Genomic DNA, 11,397 nt, shown 5'->3' on the forward strand with positions numbered 1-11,397 from the left:
TGTAGCTGATCTATAAACAGTTCTTGTGATGTAGCTGATCTACAAACAGGTCTTGTGATGTAGATGATCTATACATAGATCTCATGATGTAGATGATCTATACCTAGATCCCATGATGCTGTGGAACTGCTACTACAAAAGAATGGTAATTGACACTAAATAAATAGTAAAGGACAAGACTGTGTCTCTTACACAATAAATTTATTGGATAGATTTAATTAGATACATTTAATATAAAAGATTAAGCTAAGTATCTGAAACTAGGTGAATGACTCCCAATCTTTAGAGTGAGCTCATCTATGTAACAAGATAGTGAGGTGTAGGTACACGTCAAGCCCCTTAACGGAAGTGCCTCTGCAGGTGAGACGCTTAGTTTAACTATCATCCTATCTATTGCTACATGGATCGATATGTATTCCTAAACTATATCCATATAAATTCTATTGAAGTGATAACTCCCAAAGAGGTAGTTATTTAGAACAGACTATAACCTTATATAGAGTGTTGACAAACACCCCTGGTTGGATCAAAATTAACAATCAATAAAGAAAGCACATGGGCCCAACAAACAGCCTCATTTTAATTCCAACACTCGAATAGCAGGTAAATATTTTAAACTATATTAATCTATTATATTTATAGATGAGATACTGTTACTATGCATAACAAGATGGGTCAAATGCTCATTAATTTTTAACAACTTTATAGACCAACTTTTTATAACAACTTTATAGTGTGTAATTTCATTTCTACATTCAAAGTAATGTTAACTGCACATAGAAGACCAATTAGATGAAGATTTTATAAAGCAAACAGAATGTAACAAACAGCGACCTTGCCTGTTTCCCACAAACCACATCTCTGGCATTATCATTGTCAGAGGCACCTCCTGCCAGGGGGCCTATGCCTATCCTGATCAAGCCAAGAATGTGTAGTTTTAGTTCTGTAGTTAAGGACTTGTATGAACCGTGACAGGAGTTTATCTCTAAGTCAGTGGAATGACAGCTTCATAAAGAGGCTAAGAGAAACGATCATACAGGAAGACCCTATGGAGTTTTAACATATTAATCCACCATATATCCCCATATTCCTAAAGGACTGATAATCATAGTTACCCTTCCATCTCTAAGGTCTGTGTGGTCTGGACATGAACCTATGCCCAAAGCCATCAGCTACACAACTGGAAAGCAATGGTAGACTTGCAAACTCTATGGCATCTTGAGTCTAGAATGTGCTGATCTCTCTCTTCGGGATCGCTTTCAGAGGACAAGTCCTGTTTGTGGTGAAACTAGAGAGGGAAGATACTTTAAAAAGTTGAAATTGAGGCATTTGTGGGACTGTGGATCAGTAAACGAGGTGGAGTGGTTGGAACTAACTAGTGCTGTCTCTGGATCTCTGTGCATTACTGAAATCAGGGCTCCAGTGTATGGCCCTGACTCCTCTGCGGCTACTGTGTTCTACTGTGGTACTCCTCACCAGAGCATCTTCCTGTGAGAATGTATGCAATATGTGGTGTACTATGCAAGCATTCCACACTAAATACATATTTTTGTGAATTCCTAAATTTTACAATTTATCTCCATAAAGTTACATTTATTTAAGTTTTGGGACTTATGTCATCATTCTCTTTCTTTAAAGAGGATGAATTCATGAGATATCATTTTATTTCAAGGTATTTATTATCAGGCACCTATGTCAGAACCATTTCTATCTCTAATTTCATCTTCAAAATTTCGAATTGTGGCTGCAAGCATGTTGACCATTTGATATTTATGTTATTAATTTTTGCTATCGACTTCATTTAATTTCAGAAACTGCTGTTATTCAGAGATGTGGCCATTGATTTCTCTGCAGAGGAGCATGAATGTCTGGACTCTGCTCAGTGGAATTTGTATACGGAAGTGATGTTGGAGAATTACAGCAACCTTGTGTTTCTGGGTGAGGATCACTTCCATTGTGGACTCTTATTTCACTGTCAACATGGGACTGCCTCCGTTTGTAGGGTAACTGGTATTGGAGAGTTTGTGCCTTCCAACAATGTAGCTCATGCACCTGCCTTTAAAGAAAAAAAGATGGAATGTGATGGAGCTAAGAAATATTTTAGAGTATGCTTAGCCTGTTTGTGGAGGTGTGCACCCTCCATTGTAGTGGCCATGTTAGAAGCTCGGTAGCAGGAGGCATGGAACACATGTTAGAGAAAATGCCTCACCCTTCTGCGTTAATACTTCTTGTAACGAGGCTCAGGAACGGCAGGTTGTAAATGACTCCTAAGAAGATCATCTTTCAGGAAGTCTGTTAATCACAGAATTTTCTGTAGTCATTTATAATCTCTTCCCATATAGGCATAGAACTGAGTCCAAATGTTAATATCCAGGAGAAAACAGCCAAGCATCTTATTCCCTTTTCCAAACAGGTCTTGCTTTCTCCAAGCCACACCTGGTCACATTTCTGGAACAACGACCAGAGCCTTGGAATGTGAAGACACAGGCAAGTGTAGGCCCATACCCAGGTATGTAGGGATGATTGAATCAGTGCACCCAAGTGAACAGTCCAAAAATACAAGATAAAGCATGGCTTTCCTGTAGCAGAATTTTCTCTGTTCAATTAATTTAAGTATTAGTACAAGAAGCCTGTGATTGTACAGGGAAAAGGGAGGCAGAGCTAAGAGTTGCAGAGTCAAGGAGCACCACAGGAAAAGAGAGGAGGATGATGGAGGATGAACAGGATGATTCAGATTCCATGTGGCTTTAAATAGCCACAGGTAGCTATAATATTATATAAGAATACATTAATTGGGGAAATGGTCTAAGCTAGGTGGGCCGCTTGTATCATTACCAATTGATTCTGAAATTATTGTATGAGCATCTTGTGAATTGAGAATTTATTGATATATAAATCTGACTGATTAATTATAAGCTTCTAGAGTTTTGATTTACTGGGTTAAGGGGATTTGGGACAACCGACCATAGGGGGTGGATGGCCGAGAAGGAACTAGGAGCTCTGAGGCAAGCAAACCGGAGCTGGGAAGACCTTGATCTGTCAATTGATCTGTCGATCTGTCGATTTGTCGTTGCATTGGGGCTAGCCCTGGAGACCGAGACTGTCAAGGCAGAGGGTAGCAGGACATAACGTGGGAAACTTGCAGTTCTTTTTTATTATTTCCTGCAACACTTTCCAATGTGCATGGAGAAGTTATGTTTTAGTGGGAAATATTTTATAGATATTACTCTTATAATTGGAGTACATCTTCTCCCAGATGTTTATCCTGTTCAGCTCTCCCTACCCCTTCATTCAGTACTGAGTGCGTTTGTCGTAGACCAGGCTGGCTTTGAACTCAGAGAGAGAACTCTCTGCTGCTTCCCACTTTCTGGGAATAAAGGCATGTACTGCCACACCCAACTCTCACCTCATTCTTTTATTAACGTTTGTTGTATCCTGCTAAGAGAGTATTTCTCAAAATGCTATGTGCTAACTTTATTAGCTATTCATTGATAGATATGCTGCCTTTAGCAGAGTTTTTGTCCTTTAAAGGCAAATTAGAAGAATTTTCCTAATTTAGGTATTTATTTTATTGTATTTAAAGCATAACACTGATGTATTTCAGGTATGTTGTTTCATCATGTTAGGGGCATTCTAGGTAGTGTATCTGTATAAAATTTTATAGCTTTGAGAAGTGAAACACTATATGTATAAAAATGTTCTATTTCTGTCAATGTGTTCACACACCTAGTGTGTTCATCCTTCTGGTGTGCTCACTGACTCAGTGTATTCACACACACCCTTGTGTGCTCACTGCCCTCCCCAGTGTATCCACTCCCCACCTGTTCATTTACCCACCTAGTGCGTTCACCTCTAACCCCTATGCACACCCTTCCAGCGTGTTTATCTGTCCAGTGTATACACCTGCCTGGTGTGTACACTCACTCTGTGTTCTCACCCACGCTGTGTGTTCATCTGCCCAGTGTGTTCAAGTCACCACTTGATTGCCAGTCTCCTAAGTTTTCTACTTTGAGTTTCTATGTAAGACCAATAATACAGTCAACTGACTTCATAGTGTGGACTTACTTCATTTAGCATAATACCTTCATGTAGATGTTATAACTGGTTTCGCTATTTAGGTTAATAATATTCCATTATTTGTTCTACAGTGTGTTCATATTCACACCTCAGTGGTAGTTTAGGTAGTTTTAATTTACTACATTTTTGAATCATGCTGAAGGATTACTGATGTATGGATGTCTGTAGTTTTCCATTTATGTGGTTCATTTTCTTTTTAAAAAATTACTTATTTTTATTTCATGTATATCGGTGTTTTGCCTGAATGTATATCTGTGTGAAGGTGTCAGATCTCCTGGAACTGGAGTTATAGTCAGTTTTGAGCTGTCATGTAGGTGCTAGGAATTGAACCCAGGCAGTTTGGAAGAATAGTCAGTGCTCTTGGCTGATGAGGCATCTTTCCGGTACCCATTTATGTGATTCTTAATTACATTTAAATATGTAACCAATAGTGAAAAGTGTGCATATTAAAGCTAATCATTGCTAAATTAAAGTATAGTGGTATGCTTTTAGTGACTCCTCAACCTCTACTCAACAGGATCAAAACCCTATCAGTGTAAACAATGTGGTAAAGCCTGTGCATGTCACAGCCATCTGCAAAGTCATAAAGGAAGAGATACTAGAGTGAAGCCCTATCAGTGTAAACAATGTGGGAAGGCTTTTGGTTGGAAATCACTACTTGTTCAACACCAGAGAATTCATACAGGAGAGAAACCCTACATATGTAAAGAATGTGGCAAAGCTTTTAACTATTCCTCCACCCTTAAGCAGCACCAAAGAATTCATACTGGAGAGAAACCTTACAAATGTGAAGTGTGTGACAAAGCTTTTAAATATTCCTTCAGTTTTAAACAGCACCAAAGAATTCATACTGGAGAGAAACCTTACAAATGTGAAGTGTGTGGCAAAGCTTTTAACTGTTCTTCATATCTGGGAAAGCATCAAAGAATCCATACTGGAGAGAAACGCTACAGATGTGAAGAATGTGGTAGAGCTTTTACCAACTATTCAGGACTTACTGTTCACCGAAGAGTTCATACTGGAGTGAAACCATACAGATGTGAAGAATGTGGCAAGACCTTTAGTGCTCGCACAACGCTCTCTAAACATCAGAGAATTCACACTGGAGAGAAACCTTACAAATGTGATGAATGTGGAAAGACTTTTAGTGTACACTCAACATTTTCTAAACACCAGCGAATTCACACTGGAGAGAAACCTTACAAATGTGAAGAATGTGGCATGGCCTTTATTGGTCGCTGCATTCTTTCTAAGCACCAGGGAACCCATACTGGGGAGAAACCCTACAAATGTAAAGAATGTGGCAAAGCTTTTAACTGTTCTTCCAGCCTTCACCAACACCAACAAATTCATAGGGGAGAGAAACTCTATAAGTGTGATGACTGTGGGCAGGCCTTTAGCTGTTCGTCATATCTATATAAGCATCGTCGAATCCATACTGGCATGAAACCCTACAAATGCAAGGAATGTGGCAAAGCTTTTAACTGTTCCTCCAGCCGTAACCAACACCAACGAATACATATTTGAGAGAAACTCTACAAATATGGTAAATGTGGCCAGGCCTTTACTTTTGCTTCATACCTGCATAAGCATTTGCGAATCCATATTGGTGAGAAACTCTACAAATGCAAGGAATGTGGCAAGGCCTTTTACTGTTCTACCAAACTTATTTACCACTGGAGAGTTCATACTGGAGAGAAACCATATAAGTGTGATGAGTGTGGGAAGGCCTTTAGCATTTATTCATCCTTTATGAAGCACCAGTGCATTCATAGGGGAGAAAAACCCTATAAGTGCAATGAATGTGAGAAAGCCTTTAATAACTGTCATACTCTACCTCGACACCAAAGAATCAATATGGGTGAGAAGCCCTACAAATGCAAGACTGGCAAAGCCTTCCCTTGTACCACAGGCCTCACTCAACATGAAAGAACTCACACTGGAGAGAAACCTTACAAATGTGAAGAATGTGGCAAGGCCTTTAATTCTTCTTCAAATCTTAAACATCATTGCAGATTCCATATTGGAGAGAAGATGTACAAATGTGAGCAATGTAGCAAAGTCTTTAAAAATTGTTCAGACTTTATTTGACACAACAGAATCCATAGTGGAGAAAATCCAGATTAGTACAACCACTGTTGGAAATCGTTCCATAATGTTATCCCATAATTCAATACTATAATTCAATACAATAAGGAAGAGAACCCTCAGAATCTCAAGGAATTTACTAACAGTTCAACACTTCTTCAACACTATCAGTTTCATACTGGAGAGATCTTGTAAAAGCCAAGAGAGTGTCTTAAGTATTGAATAGTTTTTTTATACACACAAAAAATTTACATATGGTAGAAACCCTATCATTTCAAATAACACAGAAAATCCTTTATTCTTCAGAATATAACCAACAGAAATATTGTGAGAAACCCCTTCAATAAAGGCAAGGCCTTTGAATGAAGCTGGATCTTCATTAACTATGAGTCAATTCATACAGAAACTGTACATATGTAATGACCCAGGAAGAACATTTTAAAATATATAAACCTGAAAAGAGAAAATTTGTTCTAGTAGAAATCATTGTGTAAATAGTGTCTTAAATCTTTAACCAATCACTTACGTCTAAAGTAGTGGTTCTCAACCCTCCTAATGATACAACCCTTTAAAACAGTTCCTCCTGTTGTGGTAACCCCTAACCAGAAAATTATTTTCATTGTTTCTTTGTGACTGTAAACTTGCTAGTTATGAATCAGAATATCTGTGTTTTCTGATGGTCTTAGGCAACCCCTGTGAGAAGGTCATTTGACCCCCAAACAAGTCAAACCCACAAGTTAAAGACCACTGAAATATAAAAGTATTATTGGAGACAAACCGTATGAATGGTTAGTTTGTGTTAACTTGACACAAACTAAAGACACCTACGAAGAAAGAACCTCAATTGAAGAAATGCCTACTGGCCTGTGGGCGTGTCTTTGGGCTATTTTCTTGATTAGTGATTGATGAGGGGAGGCCTGTCCCACTGTTGGTCATGCTACTCCTGAGAAGGTGGTCCCAGATTGTATAAGAAAGCAAGTTAAGGGACTAGAGAGATGACTGATTAAAGTCACTGGTTGCTCTTGCAGAGGACCCAAGGTCTTTTCCCAGCATCCACATGGTGGCGCCCAACCATTCATAACTCCACTTTTGGGGCATCCAACATCCTCTTGTGGGCACTACAGGCACCAGGAGTGCACATGGTACACAAAATACATACAGGCAAAACACTCATATACATAAAATAAGTAAATCTGAAAAAATTATTTAGAAAGAAACAAAGAATGAGAAAGGAAGAAAGAGACTAGTGGGGAGGGAGAGAGCTGATAAGTAACCTATGGAAAAGCCAGCAAGCAGCATTCTTCCATGGTCCAGCCTTTAGGTCCTAACTCCAGAATCCTACTTGAGTTTTTGTCTTGACTTCCCTTGATGATGTAACCTGTGAGCTGAAATAAACCTCCTTTCCCCCAAATTGATTTTGGTCAGTGTTTTATTACAACAACAAAAAAGTAAACTGGGACAGAAATTGGTACTAGGATCATGGGATACTGCTCTGATATTATAAGGGTCCATTGATTGTTCGTCAAAGAATGGTATCCAAGACTCAAATAGTATGCAAAAGCAAGGAGCGTTTTATTCTGTAGAACAGCATGAGGAGATTCCTCCTTCCAAAAATGGAGAGACAACCAAATGAGCTCACAAGGCTTGATTTAAAGCACGTTAGGGATTCTGGAGTAGGTGAACTCTATCTTACTCAGTCTCTGAGGGCATTCCATTACCGGGGCATGGGGGCTAGAACTTGTTACCAGGGAGGTCTGGAAACTTGCCTATCCATTGTTCTTGCTTCAGGCGAGGTGGCTGGGCACTATTTAGTTTCTGACTAGACAACTCAAGCCTTTGTTTGTTTGTTTTAATTTTTTATTGGTTATTTTATTTATTTACATTTCAAATGTTATCCCCCTTCCTGGTTTTTTCCTCTGAAAACCCCTATCCCACCCTCCCTCCCCCTCCCCTGCTTCTATGAGGGTGCTCCCCCTCTGACCTCACCACCCTAAATTCCCCTACACTGGGGCATCAAGCCTTCACAAGCCTGGGGTTTTTTTTTTTAACTGTACCGCCTGGACTGCTGTCATGAGTCAGCCTGTCTCAGTATACCTGGCCATGTGTGGGGGAGGATTATGGAAGCATTTTGTGCTTTGAGCTGGGAAGGCCACTGAATGCTCAGAGCTAACTGAGATATTAGAGGACCTCGGAAGATAGGAATGCCGAGATAAATGTAAACAGTGGAAATCTAGCTTGTAAATTTTCAGAGGAAAATGAAGAGAATAAATGGATTCTGGTTAGTTCTTCAAATTAAACATGGTTAGGTCTATGTTTTTCTAATGTTTATCAGGGCTGTCTCGGTGATATATTTTATTTATGAACCTGTGATTTCTGTTCAGCTGGGCTGAAGAATCATCTTTGAGACCAGCACCACTGAAGTAAAATCTTGGGTCACTAAGACAATTGATGCTCTTTGGCTGGGGCCGAAAACTCAGCTGTGATTAATAAGAGACCGGCATCACCCCATTCAAAATTTCTGCAGTTACATCCTCAAAGTTAACCTTCAATATAGCCTCGGGAGCTGTGGTCCAGAAGGGACCAATGCTGCATCTCAGGCTGTCATCCAAACTTGGTAATGTGTAAAAGTCTCCCATGCGGCACTGATGTGTGTGGCAAGAAAGCTGCAGGACTGAAGGGGTCATGGAGAGCAGCTGTGTCTTGGCATTATGTGAGGCCAGGAGAGGCTATTAGTGAAGATGCAACATCTATTGTAGTTATCGTGAAAACTCCATTATTAAACTGAGGCCTAGCAACATGTAGCATGGTTGTAGTCCCTAAATGGGTCAGGAAAGTCCATAGCTGAAGCATCTGGCTTAGTTACTTTGGAGAATCCAGAATTGGAGATGTCCACACATGGGATGACCATCAAGGACACCAGCATAAATAGAGTGGATTAGGCCTGAGCCTACAGAACAAATTGTGTTTCCAGATGGGATAGCAGGACAGATAATGCTATCTATATCCTTTCAAACCCATGAAGATCATGAGTGAATCCCAGATACTGGACACTGAACTATTAAAACTGTTAGATTTTGGTTTTGCTTTGGTTTAATTGTAATTGTTCTCTCTTGGAACAACAAAGTATATAATTTACTTTGAATTTTATAGAAGCCACGGTTGAGAAACTTCAGATTTTTTAAGTGACCTTGAACTCACAATGTTTGAATTTGTTTAAAGACTATGAGGATTTTAAATGTATACTATGCTAAGGCATAGTGTATTGTGATGTTAACATGAGATCTTGGGGATAAACCAGAAAAGAAAGGTTTTAGTTTAATGGCAATGTATTTGTCATTACTTTGACACAAGCTGACAAGGAATTAATGATGCTGGTTAGTTTTTGTCATCTGGACAAAAACTGGAGCCACCTGAGAAGAGACAATTTCAACTGAGGAATTGTTTCTATCAAAATGGCCTACAGGCATGTCTTTGGAGCATTTTCTTGATGAATGATTGGTTAGGGAAGGCCAAGCCCACTGTGGTTTGGAACAACCCTGGGCAGGTGATCCAGGGCTGTATAAGACAGCAAGCTGAGCAAGCCATGGTAAAAGCAGCAAGCAACATTCCTCCGTGTATCCATTTCACACCCCCAGGTTGCTGTCTTGAGCTTCTACTTTGGCTTCTCTTGATGATGAACTATAACCCATTCGCTGAATAAACCCTTTCATCCCTAAAATGTTCTTGGTCCATGTATTAACCCAGCAGCAAGGTAACCTGGGATATAAATAAGCAAAGCATAGAAATATTGCTTATAATTTATAAGACATTGTTATTCAATATGACTGAAAATCTTATTACAGACATTGGAATCATGCAGACATCTCAAGTCTGAGTATATCCATTTGGTATAAAGGATCACAAATTCAGGATGATTTTTATCAGAACAAGCCTGAGTCCCAAGATTTTAGAGGTCCCTCCCCACCCCCCAGTGAAGACCATATAGTACATTATTGGAATATAATTGTTTGAAATTTACTGATTTTTGTAAATAAAAGTAAGTAGTTCTTAATGCATTGTCGGCATTGTGTTTGGAATAACATTCTATCACAGACATTAACATACTGTATGTTAGTAAGATTTGGTTGCTCATTTTGACACTCCGGGGAGAGAGGGTACCTCAATGGCAGAATTGCATCCATTGAACTGGATGTCTGTGGGACTCTTTCTTAATTGCTGCTTGATGTAGGAGGTTCCAGTCCAGTCTGGGTGATACTACCCCAGAGTGGGTGAGAATAGGGTGTTTGAAAAGGTAGCTAAAGAAGAGCTTGAGAGCAAGGCAATAAGTGGCACTCTTTGGTACTCTTTGACCCAGGTTCCTGTCCTGAGTTCCTACCCTGGCTTCCTTGAATGTTGTACTGTAATGTATGAGACAGAATAAACCCTTCCCACCCCAAATTGCTTTTGGTTGTGGTGTTTATCAAAGAAGCAAAGAGACAGACTAGAACATAAGTGTTGTAGTTCTGCAAATGTGATCCAAGGAGCCAGGCTATATCCCAAGTAGATAGTTGAATAGAAAATGTGCAGATGGCTTTAAAGTCACGAAGGATATACAAGGGAAAGGGTTGTTTAATGTTCCTCATGGCTAAGGAAAGATTCTGAGGCCATGGTTGCAGCACAGGAGTCCCCTGAGAGGCTGTTACACGAAGCTGTGAATGTGAACACTTAGACTGCATTGGAGACCCCAGTATAGTAGAGTTCCCTGAGCCGTGGCATATCTTCAAAGGACTGCTGCACACAGGGAATGGAGCCAGCCCATGAGAGAAGAGTTGGCAAAGCTAGAATGGGAGAAGCACGGAAGCCACTGGACACAGGACAGAGCTACGGGACTGGGGTCTGCCTGCTGGGCTTTTTGGCCTTGCTTTGGTCTAGTATCTCCCAACTATGCCATCTTCCTCTTCCTTGCAATGGTAATGTATATTCTATGCCTTGGTATATTGGATGCATGTAATCTGCTCTTTCACTTCACAGGGTATTTTAGTTTGGAGATCAGCTTAATCTCAAAAGAGATTTTGGACTTTTAAACTGTTGAGACCATGATAGACTCTGGCGACTTTTGAAGTTTGGCAGAATGTATTTTGAATCATGATATGGCCATGGAGTGGAATGTGATGGTTTGAAAGAGAAAGCCCCCATGGACTTATATGTTTGACTACTTGTGCCCTGGTGGGTGGAACTGTTTGGGAAGGATTA

At 39.9% G+C, this 11,397-nt stretch overlaps 1 protein-coding gene across 1 annotated transcript in view; it reads left to right on the top strand.

The window, feature by feature from the left end:
• Positions 1-11,397, top strand: part of LOC110329025 (zinc finger protein 850-like) — a 44,880-nt gene that overhangs the window by 2,339 nt on the left and 31,144 nt on the right. Inside the window, 3 exon segments of the mRNA XM_021208558.2 lie at positions 1,812-1,938; positions 2,414-2,509; positions 4,595-6,151. Coding sequence (XP_021064217.2) covers positions 1,812-1,938; positions 2,414-2,509; positions 4,595-6,151 — 1,780 coding nt within the window.

The sequence above is a fragment of the Mus pahari genome, chromosome 11, assembly GCF_900095145.1.
Source record: "Mus pahari chromosome 11, PAHARI_EIJ_v1.1, whole genome shotgun sequence".
Taxonomy (NCBI): domain Eukaryota; kingdom Metazoa; phylum Chordata; class Mammalia; order Rodentia; family Muridae; genus Mus; species Mus pahari.